The sequence below is a fragment of the Rattus norvegicus genome, chromosome X (assembly GCF_036323735.1).
Source record: "Rattus norvegicus strain BN/NHsdMcwi chromosome X, GRCr8, whole genome shotgun sequence".
Classification (NCBI taxonomy): domain Eukaryota; kingdom Metazoa; phylum Chordata; class Mammalia; order Rodentia; family Muridae; genus Rattus; species Rattus norvegicus.
The window spans coordinates 45,604,716-45,627,684 of NC_086039.1; the positions used below are offsets into that span (position 1 = coordinate 45,604,716).

The 22,969-nt window shown below is 40.6% G+C and overlaps 2 protein-coding genes across 4 annotated transcripts in view; one reads left to right on the forward strand and one right to left on the reverse strand.

The window, feature by feature from the left end:
• The window catches only part of Tbl1x (transducin (beta)-like 1 X-linked), a 156,550-nt gene extending 151,733 nt beyond the window's left edge, over positions 1-4,817 (forward strand). For 2 of the 3 annotated variants that reach the window (XM_039099666.2, XM_039099665.2), the window contains exons 15-16: positions 527-628; positions 1,536-4,814. In XM_039099666.2, the coding sequence (XP_038955594.1) occupies positions 527-628; positions 1,536-1,562 (129 nt within the window). In that variant the 3' untranslated portion in view covers positions 1,563-4,814. 3 annotated transcript variants of the gene reach the window in all.
• A 10,963-nt stretch (positions 4,818-15,780) lies between these two features.
• Positions 15,781-22,629, reverse strand: Cldn34e (claudin 34E). The gene is made up of 3 exons (NM_001109415.2): positions 22,480-22,629; positions 19,190-19,253; positions 15,781-16,654 (listed from the first exon to the last, which is right to left on the reverse strand). The coding sequence occupies exon 3, from the start codon at positions 16,630-16,632 to the stop codon at positions 15,994-15,996; it is 639 nt and encodes a 212-aa protein (NP_001102885.1). The 5' UTR covers positions 16,633-16,654; positions 19,190-19,253; positions 22,480-22,629; the 3' UTR covers positions 15,781-15,993.
• Between the last annotated feature and the right edge of the window lie 340 nt (positions 22,630-22,969).

Sequence of the window (22,969 nt, forward strand, 5' to 3'; positions counted from 1 at the left end):
AGGTAGGCTTGGACCAGGAGGCTGATCCAAGCCCTAGGAAGGAGACTAGAAAGGATGGCTTAGTAAGGGACACTCATACCTAAGCACCATATAGGCTTAAGAACATCTTGGCAGAGCCACTGGGGAAAGCAAGGAATATGGCTTTGTGGCAGAGCTTGTGCCTAACACCCTGATGCCCCAGATTTCAAATCCAGCACTGAAGGGTGAGAAGAAAGAAAAAGGTCAAAGAGGTCATGGCCTAAGGTCCATATCTATCAAGAATTCATCATCTCATGGAAACCTGCTGTCTTCTTCTCTCTAGTGCCATTAGACATTGGGGATGGGGTAAAGCCTTGGCTTTAACTGAAATGTTGTGGCAGTTCTGTGTGTGGCAGTAGATTGGTATTTATGGTAATTCCTTTAACTTCAGTATCCTTGAAAACATCTTGATCAAATAGAGGTTTATGGAGGAAGAGTGTACCCTCTTTTATTGCTTTCATTTTTGGGAGTGCCTCTGAGTTACCATGACAAATGTTTTGCTTTTCAGAGTGGAAGTCTCGTCCACAGCTACCGAGGAACAGGCGGCATATTTGAGGTGTGCTGGAATGCTCGAGGAGACAAAGTGGGTGCCAGTGCATCTGATGGCTCTGTAAGTGCCACTTCTAGTCTACTAGGAGTTAAGGGGTGCCAGGCATTTTGTCCCTGATCCAACATTAGGTGCTTCTAAAGGCCTTGTGAGGCTTTTTGGTCCTGCTGAGCCTTACCACATATCAGCTGCTCATTACATATGCACATGCTTGCATATGTTATAAAGGAGACTTCTGTTTGGGTTGAAAATAGTCTTGTCTTTGCCCCTGAATGTCAATGAACTTGATTGTTCTTACCTGCTGTGACTATGTACAATGTGCATACCCAAAAACATAGGGAATATATGGAGCCCTATTAGGTTGCCATTACTATGGTGCAGGGTGCCATTGACATTCCACTGGTGGAGTCCAGGGATGCTGTTAAGCCTCTTATAATGCTCTAGACTTCTCACTATTGCCAATAAATATCTAACCACAAATAGCATTAGTATTTAGACTAAGAAACTTGTTCCTATTCTGTCACCATGTGCATGTTCTGGCCAAACAGTATCATGAGAAAACATAGTTTTCAGACAAGCCTCTTGGTTTCTGTGGATCACATTGTGGTCAACTAACATATGTAAAGTTTAGTTTACCTCTAAACTTGAGGTTGTGTTCTGGCAAATGGACTGAGAGATCTTTTGTTTTCTGCTCCACAATATAGGCATCCAGTCTGTGACTTCTACTGATGACCTCTGAGTGTCTGGGAATCATCCTTTGTCTGGCTTTTCCCTTGCCTCATTTTTGCTAGTTTGGTCATTCTGATGTTTAGAAACTATCCTGTTTCTAGAGTTTTTCTCTCTTCTTGACTCTGTTCTATTAAAATTTTACAAGCATAAAGTTGGTGGCTAGGCTGAATCCAGTCAGCCCGTGTTTGAAGACACTTGATGTTATCTCTCAGACTAATAGACACTTTATCTTTCTTTCCAGGTCTGTGTTTTAGATCTCCGAAAGTAAACACAAAATGTAGAAAACAAAACCATTCTAATGGAGCAGCAGTGAATGTGTGGGATTGCAGCACCCTTTCCTATGATGGGCTCCAAACTGTGTGAACTTGACTTGTTCGAGTCTACTTGGAAATCACCTGTCCCTGGCCACAGGATTATTTCCCCCCCTCCCCTAATCTCCATCCAGAAGTTTAAAACACAAACAAATACAAAGTCATACGCATGGTTGTATCACAGGAATATGGTTTCTACCTAGAATGCTCAGCTGGGGAAGGATGAAGCAAGCCATCAGCTACATGGTACATGGTTGGTTTCCATCCAGAACAGGCTCTAATGACTGAACAGGGAAGGAAGAACACAAAGCTGTGCCAAAAAATAATGAAAAGGTTAAAAAATGAAAGAGAAAAAATGCTGTGATAAACCAAAAGGGAGGAAAAACCTGTCCCTTATGGTGTTTCCCTCCTATCAATTTGGATACTACAGTTGCTCCAAAAGACCAGTTTGTACCAATGAAATGTGTGACTTTGTAATCCCAACGCTGTATTTTCTAGAACCTTCTTTGGTGGTTTTTCTATCTGCTAAAATTCTGTGGTCTGGGGGCTTCCCACCTCAGATGAAAACTGTTTTTGGCTTATTCCTTCTGTCCTCCCTTGTTGTTTCCCACCCCTTCCTCTGATGTCCTTGCTCTGGTGTGGTCTCACTTCTAATGAAATCCTGCATAGATATGGCCACATGCACACAGTGGATCTTTGTTGGACAGCACTCTCCTTCCCTCTCTCCCACTCCTACCTATTGCTTACTCTGTCCCTTTCTCATAGTTGCTTCACATTAGGTCCCAAAGGCACTTTCAGAGCATAGTAAGTGCTTTATGTAAGAAGGCAGGGATGGGGACTTTTTACAGAAAAAAAAAGACTTACTTATAAGAGAAAGAACCTGGAGTATTTTTTGAAAAAAATATTTTTATGTTAAAATGACTTTAAAATCCTAAAATGGCCATCAGACATAGAGAGTTTTGTGAAATTCATATTTAAAAGACTAAGAAGACACTGGCAGAGTCTGAGGTGTCTAATTACCCCTTTCCCTTCAGCTTCACGAAAGGCAGTTAGGCAAGCCGTGGATTGGGAAGCGTCCTATGGAAGAACAAGGGGATTGTTTTGGCAGCTGGTGGGGAAGAAAGAGCCCACTGGTTAGGCATCAAGCAGAATGCTGAACTGTTTGGTACACATTTCCTTCAGCAGCCAATAGGAACATAGTGAAGAAGCCACCCTGACCAGGTGTGGCTCATGGCACCTGCCAGCTACATCTTTCTCACAACAGTGTAGCTACAGATGGGCACTTTTATCAAGAGCATGCTTGGTGAATCTTGCAAAACTGACCCAAAGGCCTCAGTGTCACTCAGTCTTGTGAAGACAGTGAGTCTCAAGGGAGACTTTCAATTGTAAAAATGAATTATGACCCAGGTAGAATGTCACTGATCATTTCTGCCCACTTTCCAATTTCTCTGACAGAAGATTAGGACAAAGCTTTCTTTTAAAAAATGAGAAAAAAATAGGAAAGAAATTTCGGCTATTTTTTAAAAACAAAATAAGGCATAGTGTGCCTGGTAAAGTTTGCCATCATTGAATCAGGTGGCCTTTGTTCATTTCTTGTCATAACTTGACACTGACTTGTTTCTTTAATTAGTAATAGGGGACAGACCAGAAGGGGGCTGCAAGAGGCAGTATGAAGGGTCCAGTCTGCAGCTGAGGCAAGTGTTACTTAGAGAAAAGTATACATATATGAAGCCAAAAATCAACCAGCAAGGAAGGTCAGGTGCTCCCTACACAACAAATGTTAGCACCAAAACATGTATTGGCCTCCACTTTGCCATGTAAATTATGTGAGCCCTCAAAATCTAAAGTGTTGTGTATTGAGTTGAGTGGTGAATTTGGGTTCTGCCACCTAAATGCTTAGCAAAGTAAGCCCAAGTTGTGTGGAAATTTGATCATAGCAGATGTCTCTGTGTCAGTGGATATGAAGTTCCCTGCCCTGAGACTGCTTTTAGCTTTAGGATGTAATTTTGGAAGTCCAGATAAATCCTATCATTGTTCCACAAATACATTTCTGTTCATCTCTACAGAAGATCAGCTGTTAGATGTCAGCCTATTGTAAAGGTATGACTTTCATTTGACAAGTTCTACATTGCTATATGGTGGTAATGGGTAGGTGGCACATATGGGGTTCATCAGACAATCTCTGGGTGTCCAGGCTACACCCCCCCTAGATGAATCTAAGCCACATAAGAATTATTATTTTGGAGTCAATGGCTGTAAGACTAGGACAAAAAGGTTCAATCTACATAAACCTGAAGACCATTCATTTCCCTGGCCTTACAGCTAAACATGGACAGGAACTTAGTGCTGGCCACACAAGGACCAAGCAGAAGAATGCAGCCCACACCCCTGAAGTTCATCCCCATAAGACAGCTCAGTCTGCAGCTGTTTCTGGAGCGGCCAGCATTTGGACGCCATCATTTGCCTGCTGTTACAGGGCAGGTGCATCATCTTTGTGATCAAGGGGTGGCCCATGTGTTATGCTGTTACCTAACATTGTTTATAACTCCTAAAAACATTGTGAGGAATGGTTAGTCTTGTGACCAAATTCAACCTTGAAAGCAGTGTAGTCACATAGCAGCCTTTCCAGGTAATTTTCCTTGAGTTTGAAGTAACCATATACCATTCCTAGCACATCCAGGATGCTGCCTGTAGAGGACCGAAGGGCCAGATGGACATTACAAAGTTCAACTCTCTGACCCCACTCAACACCATAGGACTTGACTTTTTGTTCTGTCTGACTAAGAAATAGACCATGGAGCCAAGTGAAGTGCACTTTGTCACATGTAAGGATCTGCTTTGTTCCTTGTTGCTTTTCCCTTTATAAACCTTTGTTATATCTTTCCATTCTGTTTCTTGTCAAATGCATAAATGTCTGTTCTGCAACTCACTGAAGTTTTGAATTCTGGCTTGTGCAGTTTTTATTGTCTGTGTCAGACGTACAGCCAGACATGGTCCTCTTTCAACATTTTCCACATTCTGTTAAGCACCATCAAAACTCCCCTCCCCCTCTGTCCTCTCCCCCACCCCCACTCCCATTCACCCCACACGCTCTTCGAGAAGAAAAAAAAAAGAATCACCTTGTGTGTTGTAGCTCATTTGTTTCAAGAGAGAATCAACAGATCATATTCAGTGTCTTGAATAAATTGCTCTATTTTGATATTAGAGAACATAGTGACTGTGTTTTTCTTTTTGTTTCATCTTGCTTGGAATCTGTAACATCTGCTAACAACTGAAGGAGAAAACAATGTAGATCACTTATTTCTGTGAAGATATCTGGCAAAACTTAGATTTATTTTGGCTCTTGGTTTAAGAAGGCGCACGCAGTTCATCGTGATGGAGATGTTATGGTGCTCTTGACCCCATCTGTGGTAGCAAGAGTATGAGGTGACATATTTGTGTATCCATAGATCAGTTAAGTGGCACAAACTTAAGCCCACAAGCCCCAAATCTAATCAGTCACCTAAGCCACACACCCTCCCAGTGTGAAGCCATGATAGAAGGGGGGAAGCTCTTATGATTGGAGGAGTAGTAGTTCTAAAGCTCACTTGAACAAGACTGAAGATCTGAGACAGTCTTGGATCAGATGGATAGGTGCAAAGTCCCTTTGAGCAGAAGGGAAAGGGGTGTTGTTCCAGTGGGAAAAATCTCAAGCAGAATAGAATAGAGCAGAAAGATCCCAGATCCTGTTGGGATAAAGGTAAATTAGTCCAGGATACCTTGTTCAGTGGAGGCACATTACATAATATCTCTTGACTAGATACCATTGCCATGAACCAGCCCAGCAACCAGGTAGACTGAGGCAGGCAAGTGTTGGTGTTGGGATGCCTCGGTGATTGCAGAGGCAAAACTTGGTTTTCCAAGGGCAAAAATTGCTTAATTTTGGTAATACTTATTACCTTTGTAACTCGCCATTCTGTGACCAAAAGCCACTGACTTCTATTAGCAGTGGGGGATTAAGAGGTTGGTTACTTAGGCTCTTTGTTCTTTTACTCACAGGCCTCTCACTGATCAGGTAAGAGGTTTAGAATTCATTAACTATGTGAGCAAGAAAAGGAAGAGGAAGAAAACCATGCATGTAGGAAAAAAAACACTCATTCACTCTAGATGAAACAGAAAAAGACTCCAATCACTATACACACATGCATGCATACGTACATACATACACACACACACACATTTGGCGGGTGGAGCAAAGCCCAGATGAGCAAACTCTAACAACTTCACACATACACATGTATACATCTTTCATGGGTAGAATAAACAGCTCAAGAGCAAACTTCAACAAGTCTTTATTGCCTTTTCAGTATACTGTCTCTTAAAAAAATTACCTCATACAGCTATCAGGTAGTATGGGTCAGTGGATTATGTCACCAGACAGAAAATCTAGTAAGGTTGTAGCAAGTTTAGAACTCTGATAAATCTCATAATTGAGAATGTCAGGAATTCAAACTAGTTCCCGACCCCGTTCCTGTCCTGGAAACCAGCTTACTAAGGTGTGAGCGCCGCATCACAGAGAATGTTTAAGACCCCTTTGGGCAAAGACGTATAGTCTAGGAGAGGTTTGACATTCCCTCCAATTAAGTGGGGGAGGAGTAAGACCCCTTAAGAATAGAGGAAGCTCAGTGTTCCTCTTGTGAGAGTGGAAATTTCTGAAGCTCAATTGGGTAAAAGTGAAGGTCTGAACCCCCCTTATATGGGGAAATCTCATAGCCTTGGCTGGAAGGGAAATGGAATGTAACCTGTACCTGGTACAGTAGAGGAAGTTCCTAGAACTGATTCAGCAAGTTCCAAGTCTTCACCATTTAGAACTCCCATCAAGAGGAGACCATAAGCCAGTCTTCAGCATTCTTCATGCAGGTTGTATGGCTGTCCCTGGCTAAATTGACTCCTCTAGTTTGTGTTCATCTGTCCATATATGGGCAGGTTTCTCTTGTGACTGCTTGAACGCAGGGAGCTTGGGTTACAGACTCTTGATTGTTAATCCCAGGTTTATATAGAGAAAATCTCTCGTGGCCCTTGTCTTAAGCCTTTATTGCTGTGAGGAGACAGAATGACCAAGGCAATTCTTATAAAAGAAAACATTTAATTGTGGCTGGTTCTCAGTTTAAGAGGTTTAGTCCATTATCATTGTGACAGGAAATATGGCACCCTGCAAGCAGACTGCAGGATGCTGGAGAAGCTGCATGTTTTATTACATCTGAATCAAAGGCAGCCGGGAAAGTCTAATGCGCTGGGTGGAGTCTGTGCACTAGGAGACTTCAAAGCCTGCCTACACAGTGACACACATTTCCTCCAACAAGGTCACACCTATTCCAGCAATTCCACACCTCTTAATAGTGCCACTTCCCAAGAACCAAGCATAGTGAAACCACCACAGTCTCATTGTCAGAACTATTCCATGGAAGAACCTCTTGGTCAATAAGGGGAAGTTCTTAGGTTACATCATTCAAAGAAGGAAAGTGTTAGACAGATTAGGGCAGAGCAGGATAGTCAAAGACCTTGGACAGAGGGTGAATGTCCCAGGCTACATTGCCCAATATCTGATATAGAATAGGGCAGACACTGCCTCACCAATTTCCAAATCTTCATTGAAATCTAGAAGTTCCATATCTCTGGGAACTCTGTTGCAGGACTAGCAGCAATTTCAGAAGTCCTTTGTTCTGTGTTCTCCTTAAACTTAGAATCAGCTACATGGGTGTTTGTATGGAGAATGGGTCCTCTCCAAATTGAATGTACATGGCCTGGGCTCTATGCTAAGCTTTTTGCTCTTCTGACATGGGGCCTCACTCCAGAGTTCTCTGAAGTGTCTTTAGCCACATTTGTATTTGCCTGGCCAACCAGTTCAGAAGTAGAAAATTTAAGGCTCTCATAGTTGAAGGGGTAGATATGAGGCACCCATTGGACAGAATGTTCTTTAGCATTCTTGTTTATATGGGGGATGTCTGAGACACCTTGAGCAGAGAGTGAAAGTTGAAGACCATTTGGTCATAGGGACAGGTCAGTACCCAATATCAATAGAGGTGCATTTCTCAGGAACCCCCTTTATAGAAAGGGGATGTCTGAAGTCTCCTTGGTTTTCCCTTAGGCAAAACATGAAGAATTTAGGTGCTCTTGGTTAGAAGTAGGTTTAACCTCCTTAGTAGAGGAGGTTGGAAGACCTGCTGGGGTACCTCCAACATTCTTTCAGAGTCCCTTGGTAAGAGGACCTAGGTCTCAGATTCTCTTGTTCAGTAGTCAGAGTCCTAAGGCCCCCCCATGGTGAGATTACAGTCCTCTTGGAAAGAAAATATAGGTTTGAGGTCTTCTCATTCTAAGAGATACTGCTTGAAGCTTGCTTGAGGAAAGTAGAGTATTCTGAGGCCCACTTGGTTATATGGGGCATATTTGAGGCCATCTTGAGCTGAGGGGGAAGTTCTATGGCCCTCTTGCATACAGATGGAATGAATGTGGTCTCTTTGGTCAACTGAGTCATGTATAGATGTCTATTGAGAAGGAATAGATCTCAGGCTCCCTTACTCAAACTAGTTAGATCTCTTGGCCTGATGATCCTTTCTGGCATGCCTAATGCCTTCTTGGCAAAAGTCAAAGATCTGTACTCCCTCCCCACCCCCCATTTCTGATAGTATAGGTCTGAGGCCTCTTTGGTCTATTGAGGAAGGGCTGAGACCCCTTGGGTGGAAATTGATATGAGTCACCCTTGGCCAGAAGTGGAAGATCTAAAGCCCTTCTCAGTCGGATGGAGCATGTCTGAGTCCCCCTCAATAACAATGGAAAATGTCTGAGAACTTTGGGGTAAAAGGAAAAGATTCTATGTTCCCTTAGTAAAAGATAATAGGTCATAGACTTCACCTCTTGGATAAAGCACATACAAGGCCTTGTTAGAATGAGAAGATTTGAGGCCTCTGTAGGCAGAAGAGGGAATCTGAGACACCCTTGGGCACAAGTTAAATATATTCCCACCATTGATCAGAGGGGAAGTTTTGAATGTCATTCCCTCCATATAGTCACAAGGAGCATGTCTGAGGCCTAGTTTATTACAAGGAGCAGGTCTGATACCCCTTGTTCAGAATAAGAAAATATTAGACCCCTTTTATTAAAAGGATTGGATCTGATACCTACTTTGTAAGAGTAGGAAAACCCAAAGTCTTATTGACTAGGAGGCCTGAAGGCTACTTGGATGTCAAATCTGGCTTGGCTATGGCAAGGACAGCATGACATGGTTCCCACCCCTGGAACAGAGCCAGCAGGGCATATGCCTCCCTGAGTGTTGATTGTTGTTGTGGGTGTAAGGTTTGTTTGGATAAAAATGTATATTTTACTTCAAGTTCCTCCTGCCAAGGTTATCTGGGAATGTCCTCTCTACCAAGATTAATGACTCCATGATAAAAAAGACAGCATTAGTACAGGAAGCAAAAATGTGTCTATGTCTCAACAAAATGATAAATTCTGAGACCTTCAGGACAGCTCTTAAGACTGTGGGAAAAAATTCTGAAAACCTAAGTTCAAAAAGCAATGATTTCTCAACTATGCCAAATATAAGGATGCAATATGAATTGTATAAGGAGAGTCACGGGTCTAAAAGAACAGAGGCAGCTGCATTATGAGCCAGCTTGTCAGAAAGATACTAAGGAGGAGATAAAGAGATTTAGAGAATGGTAATCACACCCAGCTAAGGTTTTTGTTCATGCTTACAAAGGCAGGCAGATTCCTGAGTTCAAGATCAGCCTGGTATAGAGGGAGTTTAGTTTCAGGCCTAGGCTTTGTAGGAATGGTTATTTCAGGGTGTGGTCAGTGCAGCTACCTTTTGTCTGAGATAAAGACTGAATTGATATGTAAATAAAAGACTGGGCTTTGATCTGCAGGAGATGAGTTTTTCAAAGAGTTATTAGAACAGCAAAAAAGAAAAAAATTGTCTTGGGCAGAACACACACATACACAGGGTGGGTGGGGGAGTAGAGAATCTGGAAATCTGTCTTAAACAGAACATAGGCCATCATCTTGTAACCCAGGATTTGGTTTTGAGTAGTTTCTCTGCTCCCATACACCCCTTCTCTCAGGAACCCTTCTCTAAGCCAAGACTATTCCTTGGCACTTGGAGACAGAAGACAAATTTCCATGTCCTATTTTCCAGTGGGGCTTCATTGGAAAATGTAGGAATATTTGTGGCCTCCTGGGTCCGAAGGAACAAGCCTGAGGTCCCTTTGTTTGTTATAGATGGGATTGATGCTCCCTAAATGAGGACAGATTTCAGCCCCCTCCATTTGAACCCTCCATGGGTAGAAGGGGAAGATGCTATTTTACCTTGGTGAGGAACATTTATGCATTTCTGTTAGATGAAAAATGAATGTCTTTGTCTCCCTTGATAAATCTAAGGTCTCCATGGGCAAAGGATGTTGGTAGTTGGTAAAATACTCAGAGGCCTCTATTAGGCAATTGTTGGGCACTTTCTTGGTCAGAATGGGAAGCCGTAGGCCCCTCTTTTGCAGATGGTTGAAGCATCTTGGACAGAAAGATAATGTCTGAAGGCTTCCCTGACTGAGGCACCCTCAGACAAATGTGGTATGTGTAAGACTCCCTTGAATAGTGATAGATCTATTTCAACATAAAGAGAAGAGATGAGCCCCATCTTTGACAGAAGCAAAGTTGGGTTGAAGCCTTTATGGTCTGATGGAGAAGTTCTGAATCCCCCTTAAGCAGAGGTAGAGGGTTTAAAGACCCTTGAGGAGATCTGGAATGTTTCAGACCTCCATAGGCAGATTTGGAAGGTTTCAGAGCCCCTGGTGGAGATGAGAAAAGTATGTAGCCTCCTTGGGAAGTAATGGTAGGGTCTTCAGCACTTGGTAAGAAGGAAAGATAGGAGCTCCCCTTTGAAAGTAGATTTGAATCCATCTTAGTCTAATGTGGGAAGTTCTGAAGCCATCTTGGGCAGAGGAAGCATATTTCTTTTGGTAGAAACAAAACAGTTAACTAACTCTTGAGTGGGGTTATATTAGTTAGGGTCTTACTGTTGTGAACAGACACCATGACCAAGGCAACTTTTATAAGGACAACATTTAAATGGGGCTGGCTTACAGGTTCAGAAGTTCAGTCCAGTACCATCAAGGCGGGAGCATAGCAGCATCCAGGCAGGCATGATGCAGGAGGAGTTGAGTTCTACATCTTCACCTGAAGGTTGCTAGCAGAATACTCACTTCCAGGCAGCTAGGATGAGGGTCTTTAAGCCCAAACCCACAATAACACTTTCTCCCACAAGGCCACACCTATTCTACAAGGCCATTCCTACTCCAACAAGGCCTCACTTCCTAATAATGTCACTTCCTGGACCAAACATATTCAAACCACCACAGATATGCATTTTTTAAATTACTAAGACATTTGTAAGTATTATTAAGCAGAATCTACATAGTACCTTTAAGGGGGAAAATGTGTCGTTTTCAGTTTTAGATTGTCATTTGCAAGCAACTGTATCTATAGCAGAGGGTCTTTCCTGACTTTATTGTATAGATCAGGCTGATTTAGAATTCACAGAGATTCCTGTTTCCTGTGTCTGTTGTGTTTTAGCTCAGAAGCTGAGTTGTAGGGTTGGGGATTTAGCTCAGCGGTAGAACGCTTGCCTAGCACTCGCAAGGCCCTGGGTTCAGTCCCCAGCTCCGGAAAAAAAAAAGAGTAGAAGCTGAGTTGTACCTGGCCATGCCCCTGTCCCTTTGTTTATAGGGAGAGGCATTTCAGTCTTCTGCCCCCAGTCTGGCCTCAGCAGCCAAATGGGCTGATTTCTGAAAGTCATGGGCATAAATCATCAATTTCTATTGGACAGGATTGAGAAGTTTGGGAAGACCTGAAGTTGCTTATCCTGTAGCTTTGGTCTCTAGAAAGTCTCCACCAGTTTTGCTCTCCACCATTTAATTGGCTGTATTCACCCCATTTGTAACCAGGAAGCGCTCTCTCTTGGCTCCTGTTGTGCTCTGTTCTTGGGAGAAGCCCCAACTCCTGTGTTGTTTTTAAATTCAATAGGGGCTTCTTTAAAAAGCCACCTTCTCTACTGTCTTTCTTAAGACTCCTGCTCCTTAGCTAGGAAAACTTCAAAGCTATTCATCCTATGCTCTTCTGGGAAGCTTTGTCTTTAGTGTTTTTTTTTTTCATTGTTTTGTTGTTAGGTAGTTGTTGTTGCTTTGTTCATTTGTTTGTTTTTTAGAGACCAGGCCTCTTTTCCAGCTAGCTGACTTTCCCCCAGTTTTTGCCCAGGCATTTTCAAGCTGTAAGCTTGGAATTTAATTGCCCAATGTTAGGCAACATTTGCAGAACTTTGTCCCAGTTCTTCCTCCTAGCTCCGTGCTCCCAGAACTAAGACTCAGACTCAAAATACATTTACAAATACCTTGGCCATATAGCTAGGCTCTTGTCTGGCTAGATCATAGTTTAACCCATTTATTCTAATCTATTTTCTGCCAAGTGGCTGGTTACCTCTGCTCAGGTTACCATGATGTGTCCACCTCATCCCATCTTTCCAGGAAAATCTCCCATGCCTTGCTCTATGCCAGAATCCTTTCTGCCTCCTTGATATCCCACCTTCTATTTTCTTCTTAAGCTATAGGCCATTAGATTTATTACTGATAGGTACCATATCCATGCAGACACAAGATATCCTGTCTATAGTGACCAGCCCCAGAGCTCCTTGGGTTATCAGAGAGGTCACGGTGCCTACTTGGGCAGATATTATAAAGCCCCTTTAATCTATTCTGAATAATCACAACTTCTTTAACACATAGCTTTGCAGTAACATTAAGCTTCCTAGTGTTCTGTTATTCTCTAAACTGTACAATTTTTGCCCATTTATTGCTTTTTCATTGTAGATCTTCCTAAGAATAATCAGGAGACCATGGCATGGACTACATGTTATGTGGTCTTGAAATTTCCTCTGCCAAATTAGTTCATTACCTTTTAATTTAACACCAGTCAAGTTCTTGAGATACTGGAAAAGTTTAGCCATATTGTTTTTCAAAATATCACTTAAATAACTTCTATCCCAGTTACTAGTAGAGTTCTTGCTTCCCGTCTGAAATGTCACAAGTTGGGCCTCCATTATCCCATTAATCTCATCATTACTGTCTTTCAGGATCCATCTAGAATGGCTTGTTAAGCTCTGCTTACAACACTTAACTGTTTTTCTAATCCAAAGTTCTAAAGTCCTTCACATTTCTCCCAAAACAACATGATCAGGTTCTTCACAGAAACAACCAACCTTTGGTACTCATATCTTTATTTGTTATTTCTTTCTAACTATGATACAATGTTGTGACCACAAACAACTTAGAGTTTACTTTGGCTCATGCTTCCATAAGGCAAGTCCATAGTGGTGGGGAAGGGATGGCAAAAGGACAAGAAGCTGGCTGATCACATTTTCATATACATACAGGAAACAGAGGGAGGGAACAGAAATAGGACAAAGCTATAAACCTCCATAGCTTGTCCCTAATGATTCACTTCTTCAGAAAAGGCTATACTTCTTAGATGTTTCATAACCACCCCCCAAACTGGACTCCATCTGTAGATTATTTGTTCAAATATACAAGCCTATGGGAGACATTTCTCATTCAAACCACCATACTCTTTTCTCTAGAGAATTCCAACTAATCTAGGCACAAAATATTTTTAAAACTACAGTGTTATATCAGTAATATGGTAAAGTGAAGGCTATAGAAAGAAAAAAAACTTGAAGACTCTATAAGATGATTGACCTTATTTTCACTACTGTAGAATATTGGAATGTTGGATGTCTGGAGACAGATCATCTTGGGCCATGTTCAGCTCTCATACTATCCATTCATTGTTCATCTCTTTTACCTAATAGTCTTCTTTGGAATGTACAAAGATACCATTAGCTTCTACTAACCCAAAGGCAAAGATAATATACATAGCCTATAGTAGAGATTTTTTTTATTTTACTTTAAGTCGGCTACTTGATTTCATGCATGATTTTTAAAAAATGCCTTGAAAAGTATAAAAGTGTCATAATCTATTACTTGCTTCTGTTGTGTAATGAGAAAAACTTTAGGATTGTAGTATTTAAATCCATGTTTCTAGGCTATGGTCACTCACTTTTGATTCCAGAATAAATTATCTCTTACTCCTTTCGATATGAAAGCTGTATTTTGTGTCAATAATGCATACATACAGAAGAAAGACATAGTATCTTAAAATCATTATATGTAAAAGGTCCCATCTCAATAGAATCAAGATAGAATGGTAAGAAATTGTAATGACATTGTGCTCACAATGGATTAGATAATGCATACTCAGTGACAGTAATTAGGCTGGGTTTACTTAGAACTAAAATGATATATAACCTTTTGTTTCTAACACTCCCCTGTTCTAGCCTTAAATGATGCCCTTTGCAAATCCACCTTACAACTTTGTTTAGTAAAAATAAATAAGTAAGTATATAAATAAAAATAAAAACCCTTTATCTTTTGACCTTGTGAATTACACTTTTTAGGCAAGGTTAGAAAATGGGGGCATTTTCTTAGCAACTTTAAGAATGTACATTGAAAGCCATCCAAATCCCCATCTACCAGTGCTTCTCAACCTTTTTAATGCTGTGATCCTTTAATACAGTTCCTCATACTGTGCTGACCCCACACATAACATTATTTTCATTGCTATTAATAACTAAGAGAACCAGTGCTATATGCTCATTGTTGAAGAAGAAGAAGAAGAAGAAGAAGAAGAAGAAGAAGAAGAAGAAGAAGAAGAAGAAGAAGAAGAAGAAGAAGAAGAAGAAGAAGAAGGGGGAGGAGGAGGAGGAGGAGGAGGAGGAGGAGGAGAAAAGAAAAGAAAAGAAAAGAAAAGAAAAGAAAAGAAAAGAAAAAAGGAATCGACAGTTCTTTGAGAACACCACATAATCCTTTTGGGTGCATCTATATCTCTCATGGGGCACCTTTCTTTCTGCTTTAACAAACAAATTTCTTCATATTTGATCCATCCTATAATTCACAAATTTAAGGCCAGTTTGTATGGCATAGTAATATCCTGTCTCCAAACAAACAAAATCAAAAAGAAGATGAGAGGCCAGGCAGTGGTAATACATACCCTTAATGGTATCACATACCCTTAATCCCAGCACTCGAGAAGCAGAGGCAGACAAATCTCTGTGAATTTGAGGTCAGACAGAGAATTCCAGGATAGTCAGTGCTACACTTGGAAACCCTGTTGAAAAAACAAGGAAAGGAGGAAGGGGTGGGGTGGTGGAAGAGAGGGTGGAGAAAGAGGAGGTAAGGAGGGAATAAAGGAAAGGAACAGAACGATAGAAACAGTGTAGTTGTAGAGGACCTATATTCTTTTAAAATGCATATTACATCTTCTACTACTGCAGAAAGGACTTCAAGCTGCCCTTTATCCACCCTTATTGTAACAAGGCCCACAGGTTACCAAGAATGTAAGATAAGGTATAATTGCAAGCAGAGGTGTTTCACCAGCAACATTATGTAGGAAGCATGCTAACAGAGCTATGTATATTACTGTGTGAATGGTGCACTGTGGAGCTAATATAGGATTCCAAGGACAAACAGAAACTTGAGGAAAGGGAGGGGCAGTATCTCCACCAATATAAGGAACTGAGTGGCATCATAGCTATCATAGAAAAAGAAGCCACCACTGACCAAGCCCTGCTCTGCCTCTGTGCATAATAAAAGCATTAGAGAACAAAAGTGCCTTGAGTGTATGAACAAAATATATATGTCAGGAATATGTCATCAAACAATCCAAGATTACAGTAAGGGGCTTGATAACAAAGAATAATTGTTAAATATTTAAAGGCATGATATGATCAGGCATAAAATGCTCATTTTTACAGAATAATATTGTACTATATGGGAATGAAAGCATGTGATTCACAGAATTTAAAACATTGGGAAACATGGCTTAAATGGGCTGGAGAAAAGAAGAAATATGTAAACCTTCAGAATTGCAGAGTCTTATAGAGGTGACACTTGGAGAACATCACAAAAATAGTATTATCGTGCCAGGGGAAACTGGCATGCTTTTGTTCTTGGATTCAGAGAGTGATGTGAGAGATAAATGAACTCCAACATCCATGTCTAACCAACAGCAGTCAAAATTCAAATCTCACCGAATCAGTGCATGAATAAGATTTTATTTAGTAAAAGTTTAGAAGCCAACAAATAAGATAATGAAACAAAGTAGACAGAAAAGAGAAGGCCATCTTGGCCATCTTTGGTCATAGGTTCTTGGAATGTGGTTTTGAGTCCTTGGAAAATTTATGTAAACGTCTTCAAAATACATGCTATAACTCCTGGGGGTTTCACAGTGATGTTAGCTGTAAATGTATTTTCAAATCTCAGGAAACACTTGCTTTTCCGTGGGAGAAGTGTAAGAAATTAAAATAATGCCACTGCCTAAAAACATGAGAGCACATAGACTTGCCACTACATTAGCAATTCCAATTCTCTGATCAGATGGGTATAACGGCATATGGAAAGATGGTGGGAAGGCAATTCCTGCTTTGTGAATGACAGAGAAGTAATTGAATAAGACAGCAAGGAGGATAGAGATACTGGCAATGATGTTGAGAATTGCTGAAATGATGAATGGATTGTAAGTGTCATTCTTCTGTACTTTCTCTGTATACACATTTCGAAGAGCAAAAATGGTGGTGACTGTTCCAATCAACCCGAGCATGTTGGAGATCAGTAATAAGTGTTGAATGATACGAACATCCAAAGGGATAAAGCTGTCATGGTAGGTGTATTCATGGCACACTCTGACACTGCCAGGTTTGCTGTTTTCGTGGTAAATGCAGACTCTCCATATTCCTACAAAGGCTGTGGTAGGCTTGGTGAACATTGTTTCATTTAAATACCAGACTCGCCACTGTGGAAGACCTGTGGAGATGCTGCAGAGAACCCATGCTATGGATGCCAAAGCAAAACCTCCGACTTGGCAGTTGGCACTTTTGCTGAGTAACAACATGGTGACAGCAAACACGAGACAACTGTAAATAAATACAATATAGCATAAGAGTGGCTATCTTCAAAAGAGCAATTTGCAAATTCATTTGGAATAACAAAAAACCCAGGATAGCAAAAACTATACTCAACAATAAAAGCACTTCTGGGGGACTCACCATCCCTGACTTCAAGCAGTATTACAGAGCAATAATCATAAAAACTGTATGGTATTGGTACAGAGACAGGCAGGTAGATCAGTGGAGCAGAATTGAAGACCTAGAAATGAACCCACACGCCTATGGTGACTTGATCTTTAACAAAGGAGCTAAATAACCAGTGGAAGAAAGATAGCATTTTCAACAAATGGTGCTGGTTCAACTGGAGTTCAGTACATAGAAGAATGCAAGTTGATCCATTCTTACCACCATGTACAATGCTTAAGTCCAAGTGGACCAAGGACCTCCACATCAAACCAGATACACTCAAACTAATAGAAGAAAAAGTGGGGAAGAGTCTCAAATACAACACCAATGGCTTATGCTCTAAGATCAAGAATCAACAAATGGGACCTCATAAAACTGCAAAGCTTTTGAAAAGCAAAAGACATTCATTATGGCAAAACGGCAACCAACAGATTGGGGAAAAAAAACTTTACAAATCCTACATCTGATAGAGGACTAATATCCAAAATATATAAAGAACTCAAGAAGTTAGACTCCAGAGAGCTAAATCACCAAATTAAAAAAAATGGGGTACAGAGCTAAATAAAACATTCACAGTTGAGGATTATCAAATGGCCAAAAAGCACCTAAAGAAATGTTCAACATCCTTAGCCATCAGGGAAATGCAAATCAAAACAACCCTGAGATTCCACCTCACATCCATCAGGATGGCTAAGATCAAAAACTCAGGTGACAGCAAATGCTGGCGAGGATGTGGAGAAAGAGGAACACTCCTCCATTGTTGGTGGGATTGCAAACTGTTAGAAGCATTCTGGAAATCAGTCTGGAGGTTCCTCAGAAAATTGGACATTACACTACCTAAGGACCCAGCTATACCTCTCTTGGGCATATACCCAAAAGATGCCTCAACATACAACAAAAACACATGCTCCACTATGTTCATAGCAGCCTTATTTATAACAGCCAGAAGCCGGAAAGAACCCAGATGCCTTTCAACAGAGGAATGGATTTAAAAAATGTGGTACATCTACACAATGGAGTACTACTCAGCTATCAAAAACAATGACTTCATGAAATTCATAGGCAAATGGAATGAACTAGAAAATATCCTGAGTGAGGTTACTCAATCACAGAAAAACACACTTTGTGTCCACTCATCGATAAGTGGATAGTAGCCAAAAAGCTCAAATTACCCAAGATGCAATCTACAGACCACAGGAAGCTCAAGAAGAAGGATGACTGAAATGCAGATGCTCCCACTCATTTTTAAAAGGGGGAAAATATTCATAGGAGGGGATATGGAAGCAAAGTTTAGAGCAGCCACTCAAGGAATGGCCATTCAGAGCCTGACACACATGTGGCCCATATATATATATATATATATATATATATATATATATATATATATATATATATATATATATATATATATATATATATATATATATACCAGCTAGATAAGATTGATGAAGCTAAAACATGCGTGCTGAAAAGGACAGGATATAGATCTCTCCTGAGAGACACATCCAGAGCATGCCAAACACAGAGGTCAAAGCTAGCAGGAAACCACTGAACTGAGAATAGGACCCCCTTGGGGGGAATTAGAGGAAGGATTGAAAGAGTTGAAGGAGCTTGAGACCCCATAAAAACAACAATGCCAACCAAGCAGAGCTTCCAGGGACTAAACCACTGCCGACACACTATACATGGATTGACCCTGGGCTCCAACTGCATATGTAGCAGAGAATAGCCTTGTTGGGGCACCAGTGGAAGGGAAAGCACTTGGTCCTGCCAAGGTCAGACCCCCAGTGCAGGGGAATATGGGGGAGGGCAAAAAGGGGGATGTATAGGGGGAATACCTGTATGGGGGTGGGGGAAGGGAGGGAATCGGGGCTTATGGACAGGAAACCGGGAAGGGGAATAAACTGAAATGTAAGTAAAGAAATATATCTAATAAAATTGTTTTTTAAAAAAAAGAGTGGCTATCTTTGGCTTAAGACATGTTCTACTACCATGAGGGAATACTCAGTTATGTTTGAGAAAATGTGGACATGCTGTTATGAATGTGATCTTAGCAAACTCAGAGAAGGGCCACATTTACTGATAGTTTGACAGTGGTCTACACCCCCTTTAACAGTTCCACTTCTGATTATTGCTCCAGCTACACAGTAACACTTGATCACATTCACCCATATTGGTGCTCATCACAGCACTACTTGTAATAGTGGTGATGCAGGGCAGCAAGGCTACATAGCAAGCTCCTGTTTCTGAAAAAAAAAAGCAAAAACAAAAACAAAAACCCAACATTATCTATCGATAATGTATAAACAAGTTAATAATAATTAAATAGAAAATTTTGTGGTTCTGGGAAATATAAACAGTTCTCCCATACATTACCTAAAGCAAGCTTCTTCACTTATCACATGTCAAACAGAGGACAATTAGGAACCAGGATGATAACCTAAATTGAAGAGAGAATAGTGAACACCTGCTATAGTATGATTGTGATTATTTTGTCTATTGTGAAACCAGTTGGGAAGATACAAACTGAGATAAATGTATCTAAATGTCAATATTACTAGTGATTCTTCTTCCCTCTTATTTTAGGTTAAAACTCTATCACGTTTTTGTTGTTGCTCACTTAGTGCTTTTGTTTTGGGGGACAGGGTGTGATTAGTATGTTAGACTTCTCTCAAACTTGCCATATGGCTGAGGGTAGTTTTACACTCAAGACAATTTGCATGCCTCATACTCCTTTGTATTGAGATTGTAGGCATGCATTACTGTGTTTAGCCTGTATGAGGGTTTTATTATTATTATTATTATTATTATTATTATTATTATTATTACTGGTTTTGTTTGTTGTTAATTTCTCTTTTAAAAAGGTTTATTTACTCTATGTGCATTGGCATTTTGCCTACATATATGCCTGTCTGAGGGTGTCGGATCTCCTGGAACTGGAGTTACAGTTGCGAGCTGCCATGTGGGTGATGGGACTGCTCTTAACTGCTGAGCCATCTTTCCAGACCTCTTTTTTTTCACTTAAAATTTAAAAAAAAATTGAGACTTTTGTATGTGAGTACTATAGTTGCATAACTTGTACCCCTCTCCTTCCCTCTTCAGAACCTTCCCATTTGACCTCATTCTTTTCAAATTCCTAACTGAAATGCTAATAGAACTTAATGATTTGTTCCTGTGAGGCAGATGCTTTACCATTGATCTGTACCCTTTATACATACACTAAAATGTATTTTTGGAGTTTATTTTCAGATGTTTTCTATGTGTGCTCTAGGGAGAAAGTGGTAGGAATGGAGTTCAGGATGAGACCCAAGGGAATGCGTTTCCCTCAAGTTGACCATCTATAAAATGGGTAAAATATAATTCTTGGAAATGTCTGAATGCATCTCAATTTTCATTGCTAAAAGAAGCTGCATCTGGGCACAACATGCTACATTGTTTTACTTTTAATAACCCTTTGTCCATAGATTGAACTTACTATATGAATCCTGTGTGTTAGCCACTAAAACAGTGTTTCCAAGAGCCAGTGCAGGAAAATGTGTTAATGCATGCCTCAGAGGAGCATAACATGGAGAGACAAAGCCTTCATTGTTTTTGGGAGGCTGTGAGAGAAATTCTTTAAGGAGCTAACTCTTAACTCAGCCAAAACGAAGAGTCCAAATTTTAGAAATGGGGAGGGGGGCGGATGCCGCCATGTATCTGAGATGTGTCTGAATGGCAGGTTAAAGAACACAGCTTAACCTTGGAGGCTGGTGAATATCATCTGAGGGGTCAGAAGAATTAAGATTGATCAGGAGAATACCAGTTCAATCTGTGAAAACTTTGAGGGGTCTGGATTTTATTAAAAATACCATGGAAGGGGTATGAGGGAGGGAATGCTGTTATTGGAAATTTCTTCTAATGGCTAGAGCAGTTCTCACAGCAATCATATTAATAAGCATCATTCTCTTTAACTGGAAGCTCTAAATCAATTGGTAGTGGAGATTGAAGCTAGGGAATCATGCAAATTAGGCAAGCCATCTACCAATGAATCATATTCCCAAACTTTTAGAAATTTTTATTTTGAGATGGGATCTTGAAAGCTATCTAGGCTGGATGTAGACATTCCTAAGCGTTTCAGAAAGACATTGTCTTTGCTGTTTGTCTGATTTGAAATATGACCTAAATATGTAGACCATTGTACTGACTGGTTTTATGTAAATGTGACACAAGCTAGAGTCATGAGACAGAAAAGAGCATCAATTGAGAAAATGCTTCCATAAGGTCTGGCTGTAAGACATTTTGTTAATTAATGATAATGAGAGAGGACCTAGTCCATGATGAGCCATGCCATCCCTGGGCTGGTGGTCCTGGGTTCTATAAGAAAGCAGTCTGAGCAAGTCATGAGATGCAAGCCATAAGCAATAATATGACATCTGCATCAGCTCCTGTTTCCAGGTTCCTGCCCTGAGTTCCTGTCCTAATGTCCTTTGATGATGAACAGCAATGTGGAAATATAACCTGAAAAAAACCCCTCTCCTCCACAACTTGCTTTTTGATCATGGTACTTCATTGCAGCAATAGAAACTCTAATTAAGATAACCATGCTTATTTCAAATTGACTAGGGAGCTCAGAGTAGGCTTGAACAGGTTTACCTTCTACCTATCATAAAGGTAGCATTGTGCTCAACTGACATCAGCATAGACTCAACAAACTAGGTATGCATCTTAGGCCCGGCCATTTTGCTCTGAACTTCCAAGCAATCAAATGTTCTAGGTATCTTGGGTCCATTCAGATGGAAAAAATAGTGAAAGAATTAAGGAAGACCACATGGAGTAGTGGAGGGGACATGGTATCACACTTGAGACCAGAAGAACCAGGAGGGCTGCTTAGAACCTGGTATCATAGAGGATATCACAAACATAATAAAATTCAGTTTTGTGATTCAGAGAAACCAACCATAGGGTTGATCTGATCACAAAGAAGGAAACTTGTATCTTTCACACCATGGTAATGTTGAAAATTAAATACAAAGTTGAAACATCACAGCTCAAAGCTTCTGTGTGACCAAATACCTGAGAGAAATTAAAGGGGTGAATTACTTGGTTTGCCTCAGTTTCGGTGATTTCAATGTATAGTCCCTGGGTCAAGTCATGTGTATGGTTACTCAGGAAATCACTGGTGAGACCAGGAGGCAGAGGTTACTCATCTCAAGATGGACAGAAAATAGAGAAAATGGGACCAGGGATTAGGTAAAACCCTAATCCCTTCAAAGGCACCTTCACTGGTATCTCCTTGCTTCAGCTATGACCCAGTCCACAATCTTCCACAAAAGCACTACTGGCTAGAGATCAAGGATTTAACACATGAACTTTTTCCCAGGACAGATCATCTCCAAATTATAATACTATCATTGTTAAATGTCCTGTTATTCTACTAAGGAGGTCCCTGGGGGAGTCAATTCCAGATATATGGCAGAGTAATGGTTGCTAGGGTCCAGGGCAGTGAGAAAGGAGAGATAATATTCAAAGAAGATATTCCAGTTGGGGAAGATGGACAGTGGTGTCCTTTCTACACTGTGAACCACAGAACCTCACAATTAAGAAAGTGAGTAATGAGTTTTAATATGAATATTTAACCCCATTGTTACCCAGTGTATACAAATAAAATGGATAGAACCTCTTCTAACCTGATATGTTTTCTTCAAGTGAATCAGTGATCGGCAATGTGGTAGAACAATGTAGCAGAGGGTCAGATGAGAACACAGCTCCCCTCACGTGTCCTTCAAGCCTTGGGTCTGGCTTCACAGTCACCTGTGAGCACTTGGCATATTACTGGAGTGCTTCAGAGTTCTGAGACCTTTATTGTGTCATCAAATTTCAATTCTTAGTGACCCCATCTTTCAAGTTTCAGCCATTAATGAATGAGTGTAGTGATACCTTTGGAGCCTAACCACAGCTTTCAGTTTCTTTTGTCCTATACTTTTTTAATGAAGCCTTTGTGGGCTAGAATCTATTTACCAGTGTGCCTTCCTGCTTAAGGTCAAGGCCCAATTTGTTAATTCAATCCACTTTGCTGTTGTTCACTTTGTTCTTTCTCTTTAGCTTCAAATTCTGCCATTGAAGGCAGTGACATTTTAGAAGAATAAGTGCCTTGTATAGATACAGATGGTAGAAGGG